At 38.4% G+C, this 20,387-nt stretch overlaps 1 protein-coding gene across 1 annotated transcript in view; it reads right to left on the bottom strand.

Moving 5' to 3' along the window:
• Positions 1 to 5,033: 5,033 nt before the first annotated feature.
• Positions 5,034 to 20,387, bottom strand: part of fbln1 (fibulin 1) — a 101,466-nt gene continuing 86,112 nt past the window's right edge. The window contains exon 17 of the mRNA XM_057836945.1: positions 5,034 to 5,588. Coding sequence (XP_057692928.1) covers positions 5,449 to 5,588 — 140 coding nt within the window. The 3' untranslated portion in view covers positions 5,034 to 5,448. The remainder of the gene's footprint in view (positions 5,589 to 20,387) is intronic.

Raw genomic sequence — 20,387 nt, 5'->3', positions numbered from 1 at the left:
ACTATAGCTGTGCTTTTTACTTTTACTTGAGTAGATTTGTGAAGAAAAAAACGCTACTCTTACTTCCCTACTTTGGGCAACACAAGAATTGTTTTACTCTTTATTGCATATTAGATTTATTTTTAATTTTTTTTTGCCAGCGATGCTAAGAGTAGACACTTGCCTGGTGTATTTACCAGGGTAGCTCTACCGATTTAACCAATGAGACGTCGCAACAATAATCACATGACTCCATTATACCAATGTGTGCCGTTCTATTTTCATGCCAGCCTTTTCAATTATGTGGTGTCTTTAAAGCACCGTAAAAAAAGAAGTATTTTACATAGAGCACTGCCGTCAACATTACTCAAAAGTGCGGATTTTAACCCCTGTCCCAGTTTTATTTGGCACTGATCGACCATGGAAAACAGGAGATATGATCCTTTTAATTTCAAAATAGTAATTATGAAAAAACGCTTCACTATTCAAAATCGGAACTATTTTCTCCACCACAGGGCAGTCATGCTCTTTGGATGAATAATGCTTCATTTTTTTTTTTTTTTCTCTCTCTCTCGTCGGAATTCAATTTTTTTTTATTTTTTTTTTTTTTTGTAATTCTTTGGCTTAAGGTGGTTATGTAATGTGTTATTGTAAGGTATCATTATAACAATAGTCCATATAGATAACTTTGAGCTCAGAAAAAAAATACCATTGTTTAAAATATTTATATACAGTAAATATATATAATATAATACATATATATATGTATATATGTATATATATATATATATATATATATATTTTTTTTTTTTTTATGTATATATATATTTATGTATATATAAGCAGTTCCTCATAATGTTACTCATTATTTGAGTATTCTTTTCACCAAATACATTTTTACTTGTACTTGAGAACATTTTTTGGACGACTACTTTTACCTTACCTTGAGGAATATTATTTTGAAGTAATACTACTCTTACTTGGGTAAAAGTTTTGGGTACTCTACCCACCTCCGCATATATGTTAATTCAACTGAAGCACAGTTGACTTAAAATAATTAGTTTTAACTGTTAACTTGTTTTCTTCTTTTTGTTCTTAGTTTATTAAGTCCATCATAACTTGACCTAACTTGAAAATTCTGTCTTTTTTGTTTTTTTAATTCTAGCTTGTACTGTTCTGTTTCCACTTATTGAACTATTCCCATATGGGAGTGAGAAAAACACTTTTGGATGTTGTGCAATAATGTATACATTACATGTACCACAACTATTATGTATATTGACATACTCACTATACACTGTTTACGCCATCTATATTCATGCTCATGACTCCTTAACCCGGCTCGGTGTTCAAACTGACTTCAATGTGCAATACCAAGCATAAATACAGTGCATATTAACAGCTGTTTTGCATTCAAAATAGATACTGGTGTATTATAAATCATCAATATGTCATCTATTAATAACTGTCACTATGATACGTCCCCTTTGCACTACTTGTTTGGCTGCTGATGTGGCATAATTTGACTACTGTATATTATAAATCGAGATGAACAGACATGGTTTGAAAGAATCGAAGGGTTGGGGAAGGAGATTGTAAAGCATTATAAGGACTCAGTTGTTTCCTTGTGGTGAGAAGAGTTATAAGAGGCCAGGAAAAAGAAGTTAGGAAAGTAGTAAGCTGCCACAAAATAGTATTTGTTAGTCCCGCTATGAGACTTTGTTTAAATACATATTTTAATCATCTTTATTTTATGTCTTATCTAGAATAGAATAAACATTTCTGAAGAATTGTTGACATCTGCCTAAATTGTTGTGAAGTGAACTTTAGTGTTTTCACGACGCTTTTAAGACGCTCTTTCATGTACAAGCCAGGGTTGACCCGCTGCCCTCCCATTTCCTGAGAGGAGTACTATCAAAATCCATCACAGCTGACGGCTGCGCAGGTCATGATGTACGCTTCAACCTGCTATTGTCTTTGAAGCGACAGGAGGCTCTGGCCACAATGATGATTACAGACTCGGCGTTAAGCTGCTGCGACTGATGTTTGACAAGAAGAAAAATATATCTTCTCTACAAATTAATAGAATTAGAAATGCGCTCTACTAGTACCTCTGACCACCCTGCCACCTTGATTTTCCGGAAATCCTTCCTCACCACGAACGTGTCCGCACGCACGCACGGACTATCTCGAACGGATGGTTCCGAGGGCGCCCGGAGGCCAAACTGTTGACCCACGTCTTCGCCGGAGGGCAGCTATTATTTGGCGCCAAAACAAACAGAATGTTCCAAATGTCACCATGGAAACTGACTTTCCACAGACCGCTGGGAATAAAAAGTCCAGTGGGCCCGAGATAGCACTGTTTGCATGTTTCTGTTTGTTGGCTAATATTGACACGTCTGAAAAGTCGTAATCAAGTGCCCTGTCATCGGCGTAATTCCAACTGTTGCACAAGTTGTAAAGTTCTCAAATGTTAAACATTTCCCAAAACGTGATGCAAATATGTTCACATCATTCAAACGGGAATGGTAGCGCAATACAGCAAAAAGGATTAAATTTACGATGAAGACCTTGAAGTATATTGAACATCCTTCCATCCATTAATACAGCAAAAATTATTGAAGGAACGATGAAGACCTTAAAGTATATGGAATATCCTTCCATCCATTTTAGCTTACATTTACACTGCTGGCCCAAAAGTATTGGCACCCTTGCAATTCTGTCAGATAATGCTCAATTTCTCCCAGAAAATGATTGCAATTACAAAAGCCTTGGTAGTAATATCTTAATTTATTTTGCTTGCAATGAAAAAACTCATAAGAGAATGGGGGAAAAATCATTATCATTTAACACAAAACTGGGCTGGACAAAAGTATTGGCACCCTCAGCCTAATACTGTGTAGCACAACCTTTAGACAAAATAACTGTGGACAACCGCTTCCGGTATCCATCAGTGAGTTTGTTACAATACTCTGCTGGAATTTTACACCATTCTTGTATGGGTACCTGCTCCAGGTCTCTGAGATTTGAAGGGTGCCTTCTCCAAACTACCATCTTCAGATCTCTCTACGGGTGTTCTATGGGATTCAGGTCTCCAGTGCTTTCTTTCAAACCATTTTCTAATGCTTTTTGAAGTGTGTTGTGGGTCATTGTCCTGCTGGAAGACCCATCACTTCTAAGGGAGATCCAGCTTTCTCACACTGGGCCCTACATTATGCTGCAAAATTTGTTGGTAGTCTTCAGACTTTATAAAGTCATGCACACAGCCAAGCAGTCCAGTGCCAGAGGCAGCAAAGCAACCCCAAAACATCAGGGAACCTCTGCCATATTTGACTGTGGGGACCGTGTTCTTTTTTTTTGAAGGGCCTCGTTTTTTCCCCTGTAAACTCTATGTTGATGCCTTTTCCCAAAAAGCTCTATGTTTATCTCATCTGACCAAAGAACATTCTTCCAAAACGTTTTTGGATTTCTCAGGTAAGTTTTGGCAAACTCCAGCCTGACTTTTTTATGTCTCTGGGTCAAAAGTGGATTCTTCCTGGGTATCCTACCACAGAGTCTTTTTTTCATTTAGACGCCGACAGATAGTACGGGACAGCTTGAACTTGTTTGGATGTTAGTCGAGGTTCTTTATTCACCATCCGCACAATCTTTCGTTGAAATCTCTCATCAATTTTTCTTTTCTGTCCACATCAAGGGAGGTTAGAAACAGTGCCATGGGCTTTACACTTATTGATGACACTGCGCACGGTAGACACAATTTTGCTTCTCAGGTCCTCAGACAGTTCTTTGGTCTTACTTTTTTTCTCCATGCTCAATGTGGTACACACAAGGACACAAGACAGAGGTTGAGTCAACTTGAATCCATTTTAACTGGCTGCAAGTGTGATTTAGTTATTGCCACCACCTGTTATGTGCCACAGGTAAGTAACAGGTGCTGTTAATTACACAGATCAGAGAATCATCACATGATTTTTCAAAGGGTGCCAATACTTTGGTCCGGCCCATTTTTGAGTTTTGTGTAGAATGATAATGATTTAAAAAAAAAAAAAAAATATTTTGTGTTTTTTCTTTGCAAGCAAAATAAATCAAGATATTACTACCAAAACAATTGTATTTGCAATCATTTTGTGGGAGAAATTTAGCATGATCTGACAGAATTGCAAGGGTGCTAATACTTTTGGCCAGCAGTGTAACTCATTGGCTGCCATTGACGGCACTAGACAACAAATCCAATTTGATTGGGAGGCCCGATTTGAACGAACAGTCAAACTGGATTAGTCAATTGTACTGAAAGATGAGCATTTCACAGCCAGAATTCACAGTTCAAATTTGAGGTCTATCACTGTTAATGGCATTGATTTTTTTTTTTAAATAATGAAAAAAATTCAACAAGTTTTACTTTGGGCTGTAAACAGTGTATTTGGTTTTTTATTCATTATAACTTTATAGATTTCATTAACATCGTATTAATTTATAAAATTATTTATTATATTTATTGATATAAAATATACAGTTTGTGATAACAATTATTATTAAAATAAGTTATAATATGTATATATACTGTATTTTTTAGTTTTTAGTTTTTTTTTTAGTTTTTGTTTTTTTTCAAACTGTTTGAACTCAATGTCATAAGGCTGTCATAACACCGTCATAATTATGATATGACACTGCCATTACATTAGTTAATGCTTTTAACAAATTTCATAATCCTAAATTAACACTAACACAGTTTATAAACTCTAATCCCAGCACAAAGACATTTGAAAAAAATCTTAATATTGCATCAAAGTGACGTAATTTACTATATGACACTCAATGACATCTGTCATAAGTCCTCCTTCATATTCATGACAGATGTCATGTCCTTATTATGACAGTCTATTGACAGTGAGTTCAAATAAAGTGTAACAGTTTTTTTTAATGACCAAAATTAGTCACTTGTCCTATCAAGGGTTAAAGGTTTCAAGTCTTTTTATTACATAATTGTAGGAAAAAGCAATTTTTGGAAAGCAGGGTTAATAATCTGAAAACTTAAAATCAGTTCAGCAACATGTTTGATAAATGGTAGAGGAAAAACTGTACGTAAAATAATGTTTATTCTGTAGAAGAAAAAAATGCATCAAAAGGAAAAAAGTGTACAATGTAACATTAACAGCCTTTCAACAACATGCACTTTCATTTATTTATTTTTTTTCAAAGTCTCACTCCCGACGACTACTTGTTATGTTTTGATAGCATAAATGTTCTTCTTTAGCTCAGTTATGCCAGATGCGACACAGAAGTGTGACTCAGGCTGAGCGTGTCATCAAACCAAATAGTGGCAGCTGGTAGCGTTTCAACTCCGAAATTGTCACAAGTAATTAAAAACTTTCAACTCTACTCCGCCCCAGCACTGACCTAAGCATTGATACATTTAGCATTAGCAATGTATTCAGTGTTGACAGCGGGTGAACCGAGATTGGCAAACGCTCAGAACCAGAACTCCGACACAAAGACGTAAACGTTGATGATGTTCTGGCCTGAGTCACCTTGAGCCGTCACGTTGCGCATGGACAGTTTGAGTACTGTCGTCAATGGGCCAATCAGCGGCTTCACTTGTCGGACTACACCTAGAACAAAAAAAGACAAACAAACATAAATTATATAACGCAGATAAGGACACAACGGACACGTGTTGACATTAAAAAACTATAAACACTTGTGACAGGTCTTCCAAATGAACTAACTCTTACTCTAGCTAAGACACCAATAAAGAAAAATAGCACTCTACATGAAAATAACCGTTTCGGCATGATTATAATTCAATGGGCACTGTGCTGCTCCTGTTTGTCTTCATACCTTGGCCACCAGTGGACTGTATAATACCTACATAACATATACACAAAGAGAACTATGCTATGTAAGCATCAACAATAATGAATAGTTTTATGTTGTGGGTTTATAATATTACAGTTATCGTTTTTCGCGGTTAATGGGGACCAGAACCCGCTGCGATAAGTGAAAAACCGCAAAGTAGCGCCCCCCGCTTTATTTATTTTTTATTTTTATTTTTTTTTTGTTCAATGTATTTATTCAGATCTATCGTTGGAAAGAGAAACATATAAGATGTTTTTACGTTTTTTTCCCCAAAGTATATTTTAAAAAAAGCTTTTATGTTTATATATTTTAATAAATGTTTTTAAGTACATTAAATGTAATAATTATGAAAAGTTTTAAACATGTTACTGTCCCACAGACATATTTTTAAACAAGAAAAAAAAAGTAAACGCCCGATCCATAAAAAAACAAAAAAAAAATTTTTTAATGCTTGTCTTTATTACCGTATTTGCCCAAATATAAGACGGTGTTTTTTCCATTGAAATAAGACTGAAAAAGTGGGAGTCGTCTTATATTCGGGGTCTAGACATTATACCCATTCACGACGCTAGATGGCGCCAGATATCATTGAAGCTGTTCTGTCATGACAGATATCAGCTACTCTCAAGTTTAACCAGTTTGAATTATTTCATTGCAATTTTTTTCCTTATTCAGATTTGTTTCAAGACTACAGTTATAGTTAGACCTCACTTTTATGTTTAATGCAGTTATTGCAGTTTTGTTGTTTTATCACAATAGATTGGTTTATTTACATTTCAAAAAACCAGAAGCCATTCATTTACGAATGTGATTGCCTTTAGTTTACATATTTAAATGTTCAGATATTAAGATTTGAATGAGGCAAAATAACATGCTTTTTCTCTCAAATATATTGTTATAATCATTTGTTTCAGATGGACTGTAATTATTTTCTGTATAAAAATGAATTTGGTGTTCAAAAAGTCTTTTTTTTTCAAACTTGAGTCTTGAAAACGAGGGGGTCGTCTTATAATCAGGGACGTCTTATATTCGGGCCAATACGGTAAATGCTTCATTAAGTGTCCACTCAGATCAGCTCCAGCTGTTCGCTTACACACAATAAGTTGCCACAGCAACTGTTTAACAAGTAAAACGATGATTGACGCCTGAGGCGTTTTGAAGGTTGTGTCTCTGACAAGATCAGAGCTTAACCATCTGTCAATCATCGTTTACTTTAATAAGCAACTCCAGTTCACTCTCTGATGAGCTAAGAGCAAGGAGGGAGGGAGGGAGGGAGCGAGCGTGACTCAGCGCGATTGGCTCGGGACAGCTCATCTGTATTTATTTATTTATTTATGTTAATTGAAAAAAAAAATCCGCAATGGAGTGAGGGCGCGAAGTTTGAAGTGCGAAGGAGCAAAGGCTCACTGTATTATTATTATTATTATTATTATTATTGCTGTACCGTTTGTGTTCAAGTATCAGTCGCTTAAATGGAATCATGGTCTGTTTGGGTTTGGTATTATTTAAGTTGCAGGGAAGAGGACATATGCAACAGGATTGAGATACTTTTCAAGAAGATATACTGATGACGTTGCAAATTTGTCAAGAAAAAAAAGTAGAGATGTTCTAGAATTAGAAATAATAATAATAATAATAATAATAATACATTTTATTTGTAGAGCGCTTTTACCAATGCTTAAAGACGCTTTACAGTAGGAACAGAAACAGCAAACAACGTGGACAGAACAAAACAAGAAAATAATTATAAGTTAAAAGCTAGTTTAAAAAGGTGAGTTTTTAATAGTTGTTTGAATGTGGGAAGGTCTGAACATGAACGAATGTGTTTTGGGAGTGAGTTCCAAAGGGAGGGGGCGGCAGCGGAGAAGGCTCTGTCCCCCCTAGTTCGGTGTGTTCTTTGTTTGGGCGGTGCGAGGATGTTTCCATTAGAAGAGCGGAGGTGACGGGAAGGGGTGTGGGGACAGAGAAGGTCTGTGAGGTAGGGCGGGGCCAAGTTATTGAGTGCTTTGTAAGTGAGAAGGATGATTTTGAACTGAATTCTGTATGAAATAGGAAGCCAGTGCAGTTTGTGGAGGACGGGGGTAATGTGGTTCCTATAGGGGGTCAGGGTGAGAAGGCGTGCAGCAGAGTTTTGGATATATTGTAGTTTATTGATGAGTTTGGATGGAGAACCGAAGAGAATGCTGTTGCAGTAGTCAAGTCTGGAGGTTATGAAGGCATGGATGAGGGTTTCAGCAGTAGAGAAGGTGAGGGAGGGGCGAAGACGGGCTATGTTCTTGAGGTGGAAGAAGGCAGTTCTGGTGATATGGTTGACGTGGTGGTCGAATCTGAGTTTATTGTCAAAAATGATACCAAGGTTGCGGGAATGTGTTGAGAAAGGCAGGGTGCAGTTGTTGAGGGTGAGGGAAAAATGACTGTCTATGGTGTGGGCTGCTGGGTCGAAGATGATTATGTCTGATTTGAAATAGAAAAGTCATAACGTTATAAGAGTAATGCTGTGGTGATACAAGATATTTATGATGAGTATGAATCTGTAAAAGTAAAAAGTTTGCAAGTTATAAGAATAAAATTGCATATAGTGAAAATAAAGTTTCAAAACTTTCAATGTTACAAGACTAAAGATGTAGTATTTCAAGAAAGGGGGGAGTCGTGAAATAGTCAAAAAATGTTTGAGGATTCAGACAGTTTTTTGTTGTTGTTGTTGTTGTTGTTGCTTTTTGGGTTTGGTCACATTACAACAATCACAATTATTTTGAAAAAAAGTAAAATTGGGGGATTAAAACTGCAATATTGGAGTAAGAAAATTACAAACTAGGTTAAACTAGGTTGACTAAATTGAGATTAATCACTTCAACATACTTCCATGGACCTATTACTCTACTACCGATTTTTTCGGACTATAATTCGCACCCGAGTACGAGTCGCACCAGCCAAAGAATGCACAATGAAGATGAGAAAAACATATATAAGTCACATTTTTGGGGGCAATTTTTAAAATAATCAAGAACTGAGTTTGTTCTAGAGGTCGGCCGATATATATTAGGCCGATATATGGAGTTTTTTTCCAACATCGGCCATTAGCTGATTAAAGAAAAAATAAGTCAATAAAAAAGGATTTTGATCAGGCATCTGTGTAGGCAACTGTGGACGCTACTGACTGATAGTAGGACCCCGGAAGGACCCAGCTTGAAGCCAGGCTGCTACAGGAACCTTCCGGCTTACCTGTTATGTAAATATTGCAATATATGTTTTTTATCTTGCATGGGAGAATATGCAATGTTGCTTTAACCTTTTAAGGTGTTTACTGAGTAATCCTTACACTCTAAATGTAACTTGTAGCATTAGCATAGCATTCACGTTAGCATTAGCTTTAACATGCCGAGCATCCGCTTCAACTCTCACGTTTCCATTTCGTCGTGACGTCCTGGTGGGTTTAATTACTTGAAAATAATGTCCTGTTCTTGCTGAGTGTTTACAATCATAAAAATGATGTCCTGAGTGGTTGGTTTAGTAGCACTAGACCAGATTAATCTTTTAAATCCCAGGTCACCATTCTAAATTTGAAGCTGTTGATGCATTTTTTTTTAATTGCCTTTCATAATTTACGTGCTTTAAAAAAAAAAAAAAAGATCTGCCTCAAATATCAGCGTACAAAATCAGTTTTGGGTTTTGCCAATTGGCAGAAATCTTTATTTAGATATCAGGTTTGGCATCGGCATTTGAAAATCCCATATCGGTCGACCTCTAAAACCTTCAAGCGGTAATCATTAAGATGGAGAACAACAGGCTAGATAGGCATCTATTAATGTTAACAGTTTTTCATATAACCATAGACAAGTTTCCTGAGCGAAATATGAGCGGAGCCATCTTGGAAAATTTCTGCTTTGAATTTCCGGTTTAGAAAAAACCTCATGAGTTGCGCTTGAATTTAGCAGTGTGTTGACGAAGTTAAAACTGCAAAATCAAGCCAGAGGAACCCACGGAATCTCCAAAAATGGGGATTCATCATGACGTAGATGAGACTGTATGATTGTTCTCATCACTTTGTTAATTGTTCATGGACAAAATTATAACAACCTGTCAGCCTGTGTTGACGTTAGGTATAGATCGATACGCTTGAGTGACCAAAATGAAGTGGAATTACAAATTATATTACATTTGCCGACTGCAGAAGGGCTGACACGGATTTTGTTGTTACAAGGAAATACTACTAAAGTATGTACATATAAACAAAAATAAAATGTCATTTTTTTTTTAGTTGCAGATATTGATCGCAATAAAACATCTGGACAACATGATTCCATTTCTTGTTTTATTTAAAACGATTGGTGCGCGTGCAAAACAGGTCTATAAATCCCAATTTACAAAATTATTAAAAAAAAAAAAAAACATACGAGGATGTGATATCAGACAGCAGAGCTCCGCAGCGGCTTGAGAGCCTCGTCGAACTTTGACCTGACATTACAAAGACCTTCGGCGGCCTACAGACAGGCTTTCTCCCGCTGTCCTCAGTAATTCCAGCTCCAATAGCGTATCTTAAAGTTGCTTCAGTTAAAAAGCTCGAAATTGGATCTCAGGATCGAGCTGATGGTCCACCTCGAGGCGAGCCACCATCTGTCCCAGCCTCTTGGCGGCCTGGGTAAAACGCACATAGTCTCGATAAATGTCCATTGACGTGTTGATGTGAGGCACATCAACTTGTTTTCCCTTGCTTCACAGCGTTTCCACCTGTAAACAAACAAACATACAAAAAACTTGCATTTATGAGTTGACATAATTGTGCCATGCTACACGTACTGATTAGCAACAGGCTAGCAGCAGTAGTTGTAGTACATAATATTAAAGATCATCATGATTATAATCATCATCGTAATAACAATATCAAAGGCAACAAGTCGTTTCATGTGCAAGATTTTAGCTTTTGTATTTTTTGAGCACTGGACATATGAAAATAAGAAGAACATACCTTCCATAACACAGCGGTAGCATGGCTACAAAAACACCCGGTCTTTGTGGTGGCGCGAGCTTGGTTCCACATCTGCTCTCATGAACATTTTGTCCTCCACTGTCGTGATGATTGCAGATGGATGTGGTATTACCAAAATGTCTTTAAGGGATTTTGATGAGTAATGTTACTCCAGCTCCACTGTTGTTTTGGTTGGAGAAATTCTAAAACAGAAGTTGCTTGCAGACATAAGGAAGTAAAGCGGAAGGGCCTCGGAAATGTGTCTATATCCTAAAGAACAGAACACAACAGGCCGTTGTGGGTCAGAGTGGTAAAAAACAACAACATGTAGGTCACACTTGTGTATACGTTAGTCGCAGGCCCAGCCAAACTGCGAAAAAAGTGGGATTTATAGTCTGGAAAATACACTATACCTTCCTATTTAGGGTTTTGTTGGCATTTTAATGGCATCTCAAAGCACAATAACAGCCAATAGGAGGATCTTTCAACAAACGGATAAGGATTGCTATCACAGAAAAAACACAATAATAGGTGGATTTTGTGGATAGTAAATTGCAAATATAGGCGAAATTACTGTACCACAGAAAATTGCACTCTCAAACTAATTCTCCTCCCGCTCCCTTTTCCCCTCTCTTCCTCCAAAGGGGGCACCATCAATGTGGCCCACCATGGCAAATGAGTCCCATGTGTGTGTGACGGAGGGGAGCGGTCGCAGTCACGCGATATAGCCGCAGAGGCACTTCTCCGTGGATCCGTCTTATACGGCAAGAAAACCCGCCGTCTCTATCACTTTGTCACTTGTCCTTTGCTCACATGTCTTTTTAGGGGTTTTCAAGGGGCTTCTGTGGGTACTCATAGGGTTGCACAAAAGCACTCTGAGGAATGGGGCCAATTCCTACCAGGGTTACCCTTGTGTTTTCCTGTTTTGGGATGATGTTGCTGTAGTGACTGTGTAGCAGGGCTAAGATTTGTTATTTCCTATGCGTCAGCATCATGCATATATAAAAAAAAAACATCAACAGACATGGAATAAGATAATAATTGTTGATCCTGAAAAGAGCTTTTTCAGTTGAAAATTCTTGTGAATAAATACTTCAATCCCTGAATTATTTATACTGTAGGTATGGATGTAAAACGGTCTCGATTCTTGGTCAAAAGCAAAAAAAAAAACCTGCATGTAGCATTTATTTAATTATTTTACGTAAATATTGCGAATTATAATGCCAATGATGTAGCGGCTAATTTCTCCCATTGATTTTTTTCACAATGTTTCAAAATGCATGCATGGTACGAAAAATATAATAATGACCTTGAATCCTCGAACAAATCACTCCTTCCTGTTTGTAAGCAGTGCAGCTTTCGTACTTTTTCAACCTAAATCCGGCGTTAGAGCGCTGCATGTGACTGACTGCTAACAAATGAAGCGGAGTGTTGGACGGCTCCCTGTGTCATGTCAATACATTATGAAGTCTATGCGTTAGCGAAAAGATTTGGGAAAAAAAGTGACATTTCAAAATTCAGGATAACATTTACATAAATGTGGATCGATACAGCAATTGGTTTAAGCAAAGATGTAATCATATCAATTGAAATGCATAACACTGATGGACATTGTCCTCTATACATATGCTGTTTGGTTAAAAGGAACGCCTTATACAGTATTTTTCGGACTACAAGTCGCACCTGAGTGTAAGTCGCACAGCCATAAAATGCCCAACGAAGAGAAAAAAAACATATATAAGCCGCACCAGAGTATAAGTCGCATTTTGGGGGACATTTACTTGATAAAATCCGACACATAGAACAGATCTGTCATCTTGAAAGGCAATTTAATATAAAAATACAATAGAAAACAACATGCTAAATAAGTGTACAGTGCATGAACAACGAAATGCGAATATACTGTCTTCACCAGGACGCTACGGCTCGGTCCTGGCTATACGGCGAGCTAAACTCCCAAATGACGATGCTTGACGTCCGTACAATTTGCAGAATCAATTTCGTCCTCGATACCAAACGGGTTCGCATCAACGTAAATAAATGATAATTAGGTGCTGTTACAGCAATGACACAAACAGTTTGCATGCGTTCGCTAGCATTAGCACATGGTTCAAACAACCACACAACTGGCTTTTCAGTGTCCGATCGCAAGTGAAAAACACACAACAATGACAGAAAAGATGATACACACAGGTGTTGCCTCTGTAGAGATATTTTACAAGCATAAACAATGAACGTAGGTTCGCAGCCGTGTTTCTCTCTCGCTAACTCGCCCACTCACTGAAGTTGCATAGCTTAGGGTGACCAAACGTCCTCTTTTGCCCGGACAAGTCCTACTTTCACGTAGTGTACTCGTGGTCCGGGCAGGTTTTATAAATTCATAAAAATGTTCGGTTTTTATGATTTTTCACGGGACCAATTTGAAGAGAATCCCTCCGACCGCTGGGTGGCAGCAGTTGACATGGCTCCTACGAGAATGGAGGGAAGTAGTAGTTCTTCTTGTTTTTGTTGGCAGTTTACCCCTATCATGAGGCATTACCGCCATCTACTGGGTTGACGATTTGGCCACAATGCCTGAAGTTTTTTTTTTTTTTTAGTGATAAATACGTATATAATGGCAACTGTTGACTTCTGTCGGAGCTTTGACTGTAAAATTCCGTTTGGTGTCGCATCGGAGCGCTGCCGATGATTGTAAACTTTTATAGCAAAGTTTGATTTTTGCCTCAGCTAGCTATCAGTAAGCTAAACCGCGCTAGGCATTATGGGAACCGTAGTTTTGAACTCCTACGTTTGGAAACATGCTGATTGAATAGTTTGTCAGTTTATTTCAGTTTTTGTTTGTGTGCAATCTAAAACATTGAATGAGAACATCAATTGAATGGGAATAACAATTTGTCAAGGACAATTGTCGTGATAGTAATTTATAAAAATGTTTAGTTGGCACATAGCCTACTGTGTGTATGTGTATTGACTGGACTACATTTCTATGGGTCTGCATTATATATATATATATATATATTTTTTTTTTTTAAGTCTTTTTTTTTTTTTTTTTTTTTTTAATTTAACTGCATTTTTCCATCCAGAGTGAGGGGGCACACTTTAAATATATTAAAGTGATATAGGCATCTTTGAGTGAACTTCGGGTAAAATTCAAGTATCTTGAGGCCGGGCTGAGGCTGGGCTGAGTGTCCTCTTTTTTAGAAATCAAAATATGGTCACCCTAGCATAGCTGTCCGTCTTCTTCTGGCATGTCAGCGGTCTTCTTCAAGTAAACAAGTGCGCCACGAACTAAAAGCATGCATTTCAATATAAAAAAAGTCAATAATACAATTAAACACACATTGCAAAAGGCAGAAGGCGAACGTGGCCATAGCTATTAAGAGTTATTCAGATAACTATAGCATAAAGAACATGCTAACAAGTTTACCAAACCATCAGTGTCACTCCAAAACACCAAAACTTGATTTTTATGTTAAATTTTTATATCTGGTCGTTTTTACACAACAATGTTTAACGTTGTATATTAGGATTAAGCTAGCGGGCATTAGAAAGAAGAAATGTATTTTTTATGAGTTCATAATATGTGAAAATTTGTTATGTGCATTTAGCTTTCCAGACTGCAGTTTACCTCATCTGGAGTTGCAACCGCATATGCATAGGAGCTGATTAAATATGACATGCCTGATCACCAGGATGGATCTAAATATAATTCCAGTCTTCAATATTAAAATTACAGTCAAAATTGTAACAGTATAATTACACGGTTTTAACGGCAGTTATAAAAACGTCAAAATGGCCATTTACTTTTGTATTGCTTTAGGTAAAATTTACTAATATTGTATTAAATCGATTAAGATCCTTGAATCAAATCGATTCGTGGTAGATTTTGTATTATCGGCAAATATTGTAATGTTGTCCAAAGAACCCTAAACCCTGATGTTGTGTGATATTCACAATACATCATTGAACTGCACTTGAAAGTGTACTACGGCTTGTATTCATGGTGTCAACGCTTGTTCACGCCACAGAAACCATTGAAAAGCACAACTTGGGAATATACTGTACGACTGGTGTACAGCAGTTCAAGATGTCAAAGCAATGTAAAGGTTAAAATACTGGGCCTTTGGGATGTGTTAGTAGTACAGTACAGTCACTTGTACATGGACAAGACTGAAAGGTCAAGCTGTCCAAACACGACCACTCCAAAGAGGAGGCAGGATCTTTGATTTTTTGGGGGGGGGAAGCTGGCGTATGCGGTGTGATATTTTCAGCTCAATTGAAAGTGAGTCAGAGTTACAGATCTCTCAAATGGCCCGTGTGTCACTTTTGGACAGGATTGCTCACTGGGGAGTGACGTCACCCAAACGTAGCCAAGTGGGGAATCGCTCGCTTCTTTTCTTGGCAGTCGTGGGCCGCAGCAGCTGAGATGATAAAACACGCATCATTATATTTGACCGCAACTTTTGTGCCACTGCAATTGACCTTTGGAAAAGCAAAGACCCTTAAGTCAAGAGCAAAAATAGACCTGACAATGAAGGGATGGGGTGAAAACCTGAGTTCACTGTATGGTTCAGTCCTATTATCATCATCGCTTGCACAAATATGTGCTCAGACCTTTACACACTGACTGGCGTCGATATAATTACCCACAGAAGTCTAGGTCAGAAGTTCTGAGACACTTCACCATTCAGTAGGATGAGAAAGTGTCTCAAAACATTTGATTGAGTAGTAATTGTAATTGTTGTGCAAGAGATGTGTCATAAATACAACTTTCAAAGATAACTACCGTAATTTTGGGACTATAAACCGCAACTTTTTTCCTTCATTTTGAGTCCTGCGGCTTATAATCCAGTGCGTCTTTTTTGTTGATTTAATTGGGTTAATAGGTAACAATTTATTTGACACTGGCGTCACAAGACTGTCATAAGACCGTCATAACTGTGACATGACACTATCATGGGCAATACTGAACGCTAATGACAGATGTCATTAAGTGTCATCTGGCAAATTATGTCACTAAGTCCATTTATGTCCAGCTTGGATCTTCTACACCCATTCAAAAGTGAGATAATTTGCCGGATAACACTAAATGACATGTGTTATAAGCATTCTTTAATGCTCATGACAGTGTCATGTCATAATTATGATTTTCTTATGACAGTTTTATGGCGCCACTGTCAAATAAAGTCTTTCCAAATACCATAACTAGCAATGAATGAAACAACTGGAACAGTAACTAAAGAAATATTTAGCTGCAATACATGCTAGGAGGCATGTTGGACAACAACAGTGTTGACAGCAGGTGGCAACAGATGTTGACTGTTTCCACCAAGGGAGCAACGATGGCCGAATGACACTTTTTGAAGCCAATGAAGCTTTGCAGCTAATTGGTTTCAAAGCTTCATGGTGGTTCATTTGGTCTCATGACAGTCGTATGATGCCGCTGTCAAATAAAGTGTTACCGGTTAATATCTTTTGGTGTAAATATCCCATAATACAGTGAGGACAGCTGTGGCTCATAGTCCAGTGCGGCTTATCTATGAACAAATGCCGTTTTGGTCGCTGGCGCCTTATAGTGCGAAAATTACGGTAAACAATTGCATACATATACGAGGATATAAACTCTACCTTTTCCAAACAATAATGCTACTAGGTGGGGGTGTCGAGGTTTCATGATGATACAGAAGTTATTTTATCGGGAAATTCTTTAAGAATAAAGTCAATTTTGATATCAAAAACTGGCAACAAAATTATCACTACTTATCATTCAAGTTGCGCTCTAAATAAAGTTCTAATATCACATATAAAAGTCATACATTGATGAGATTTAAAACAGCACTAGGTAACTTTTCAACTTTTATAAATTATTTTCATAACATTTGTGATAATATGTTGACTGAAATCTTGAATGACACCTCTTTTATATCTTGAGGGTGTCTGCATCGCTTTCACCGGCACTAATTAACTTTGAGGAGGGTGGCAGGAACCTTTCCACACAAAAAAATTACAAATGTACTGACTGTTTTACGGCATACGTCACTTCCCCCTTTCCCCATTCATTATTAAGACGGAAGTCGATGCGAACGCGTTCGCGTGAATTCTGCAAAGATGGCAGAGCAACAAGAGAGAAAAAGTTTTGTCTGAGGAAGAAAAAAAAGGCAGACTACCAGGATATACAGAATAAACGTTGGCCCACCTTTCATTCGCTGGCGTGACATGGATAAAAAGAATATCCTGTAAAATATAGGAGTAGAGAGACTGAAACAATGACATTTTGCGGCTCTCTTTGTCGCATTTTCCTCGTTCTGAATAATTCCCCCTCAATGGGCTAAATAATAAAATAGATGAAACCATTCTCCTGCCGACGTCATCCTCCTGTTGGGGACGCTAGAGCCTTAAAAGGGTAGGCGTGGCTAACCGGCAGATTAAAAGACTAATTTCTCGTCATCTGCACTTTGCCAAATTGTTGTAAATACCGTATTGGCCCGAATATAAGACGGCCCTGATTATATGACGACCCCCTCTTTTTCAAGACTCAAGTTTGAAAAAAGACTTTTTGAACACCAAATTCATTTTTAGACAGAAAATAATTACAGTACATCCGAAACAAATGATTATAACAATATATTTGAGAGAAAAAGCATGTTATTTTGCCTCATTCATGGTTTTTGAAATGTAAATAAACCAATCTATTGTGATAAAACAACAACATTGCAATAACTGCATTAACCATCAAAGTGAAGTCTAACTGTAACTGTAGTCTTTTAATTAAAATTAGATAAGGAAAAACATTGCAATAAAATAATGCAAACTGGTTAAACTTGAGAGAAGCTGAGATCTGTCATGACAGAACATTGCTTCAATGATATCTGGCGCCATCTAGCGTCGTGAATTGGTATAATGTCGAGACCGTGAATATAAGACGACCCACTGTTTTTCAGTTTTACGGTATTTCAATGCAAAAACCACCGTCTTATATTCGGGCCAATACAGTAGTCGAATCATCTCAAAATATGATTCTAATTCACGTAATAATATTATTTAAGACTTTTTTTTTCTCCTGTCGTACGTACTCCGTTATAAACCTTGAATCAAAAAAGTTGCAAATGTTTGTTTGTACATAATATATACAAGTATAAATTCACTCAAAAGGACATTTTTAATTTAAAAAAAAAAATCACATTTTTCAAACAAAAAAAGTTGTAATTGAGAATTAATTTGTATTGCGTTGTTACAGGGAACAAACACTAGGCAATAAAGATAAAATATCCCGTAATTTTCGCACTATAAGATGCACCTGACTCTAAGCCGCCCCCCACCAAGTTTGGCACGAAAACGGCATTTGTTCATAGATAAGCCGCAGCTGTCCTCACTGTATTTCTCTTTTGAATGGATGGGAAAGATCCAAGCTGGACATAAATGGAGTTAGTGACATAATTTGACGGATGACACTTAATGACATGCGTCATAAACATTCATTAATGCCCATGATAGTGTCATGTCATAATTATCACCGTCTTATGACAGTCTTATGATGCCACTGTCAAATAAAGTGACATCTATTAACCCAAATAAATCAACAGATAAGCCACACTGGTGTATCGGCTTGGTGTCACCTGCTCCGGCGGGGGACCCTGCCCTGCCTCTGGGCCTGGTGGGCTGTAGAGGGTCCCTTGGCGTGCTGTGCCGGTTGGGGGACTGCGGCTGTGGCTCGTGGGCCGGGTGGGCAGACGGGGGTGGTGGAGGGCGTGGGGTTGGTGGTGCATCCCCTCTTCCCATCCCTGAAGACCGGTTGATGGGGGCGCGGGTGGCCAGGGGGACCACCCTGGATCCCAGGGGGGTGATAATGGCTCCTTTGCTAGACTACGGGAGGAGGGATGGGCTGCGCTGGTCCCCCTCCCCATGCCAAGCCTCCCTCCCTCCCCGGGCTGGCTGTGTGGGGGCCGTGGCCCCGGGTGGCGCCCGCGCGGCATCTCCACTCGTTTCCGTGGCTGTCGCATGTTTGGGGGTGCTCGCGCGCAGCTGGATGTGATTGGGCATGCTCGGGTGGGTGATCCTGGTGCCAGGATTGGTGATGGGGCGGCGTAGGGTCGGTTGCCAACGGGCTTACACTCACAAGGGACTCACACGATTACTGGTTTCTAGATCACAGAGCTGATTTGTGTACACTCCACTTAGCTTATAGACTCCCCCACCCCCCTCCCCTTCTTTCCCTGGTCAACTGAAAATACATCTAGCTGACGATAGCACCGATATATTCATAGTTAGTGTAGGCGTTCAATGTATTTCTTGTTGTTGTTTGTGTTTCTTTTCTTCTGTTCCACCATAACCCCTTCCTGTTCGCTGATTTGTCATAATAACGAGGTATGTTGAATGATTACAATGGGAGTATGTCATACTCTCAATGTGAAACATTAAAACTGTTCAGACCATCTGGACACTTAGACTTCCATTCTCCATGTAAAACAGCTGAACATGACAGGTTTAAAAAAAAAACATAAAAAAATAAAAATAAGCCACACTGGACGATAAACCGCAGGATTCAAAATGAAGGAAAAAAGTGACGGTTGTTTTTGCGTTTATTTCGGTATGTGTATGGGCCAACACTGTTATTTGAAATACTTTAGCAGGGAATGGATGAACAAAGACATAAATCAAATGTGGAAAGTACACCCAGTGAGTTACTGTGAGTGATACCTGGAAATGTCTACATGAACACAAGTATCTGCTATTCACTATCACTTCATCTACAGTACAAGCTGAAGTCAGAAGACCACCCAAGAGAGGCCTTGTCTTGTTGTTAAAGAGCGCCTTGTTAGGAGGATAAGGCCCAATGCTAATCTCCATTTTGTTCGACAGGTTATTCCTTATGAGCTTGGCGCTCTCTGGCGAGCCGGCCGCTTCCTTGTCATGATTCATGCCAAAATGACATCCACCCAGGGTCGAGTTACTGCATCTTATCTCCGCGGCCATCCTCGACTGCTCATCTCGGCGGTCGTAAGTCTGAGCCGTAATTTCCAGCCGCTCTGAGGTAGTCATGTCTCACACAGGAGGCTCACATTCCACCACACGCTGCCGACTACCTGCACAGAGACAAACTGTCCACTTCCCCTTTCATTTACCTCACTGTCCGTTTCAGTGACTGCCAGCGCTAACCCTGTTTCATCTCCGCGTAGCTTATAAAACCGCATTTGTAGGTTCCCACTAGCATTACAAAAATGATGGGAATTTTACTGTGGCTTGATAAATGTGCAGTGCCGTTTTCCTTCAAAGGAAGACAAACGTTGCATTGTGTCTTCCAAGACTTGAAATGTCTTTCTTAGAAAAAAAAAAATAATGATAATAATTAAAAGACAGAAGTTGAGTAATGACACGTACAAGTCCTTCCATTACAAATAGTTACTCATGAAGAGGAGTCATTCCAGAGATGACTAAACCCCCTGTTTGGCTTTAGTTAGATTCATGCATGAAAATTGACTTGTCCCATGCAAATAACCCTCCGCAAAACTTGATTGATAGATAAAATCTCAGTGTAAGAATACTTGGCCGGAACTTGAGAGGTACACTGATCCTCAAAATGTATGTA

The sequence above is a fragment of the Corythoichthys intestinalis genome, chromosome 5 (genome assembly GCF_030265065.1).
Source record: "Corythoichthys intestinalis isolate RoL2023-P3 chromosome 5, ASM3026506v1, whole genome shotgun sequence".
Classification (NCBI taxonomy): domain Eukaryota; kingdom Metazoa; phylum Chordata; class Actinopteri; order Syngnathiformes; family Syngnathidae; genus Corythoichthys; species Corythoichthys intestinalis.
The sequence above is the reverse complement of the archived record's forward strand: the minus strand, read 5'-3'. Positions and strand labels throughout refer to the sequence as shown.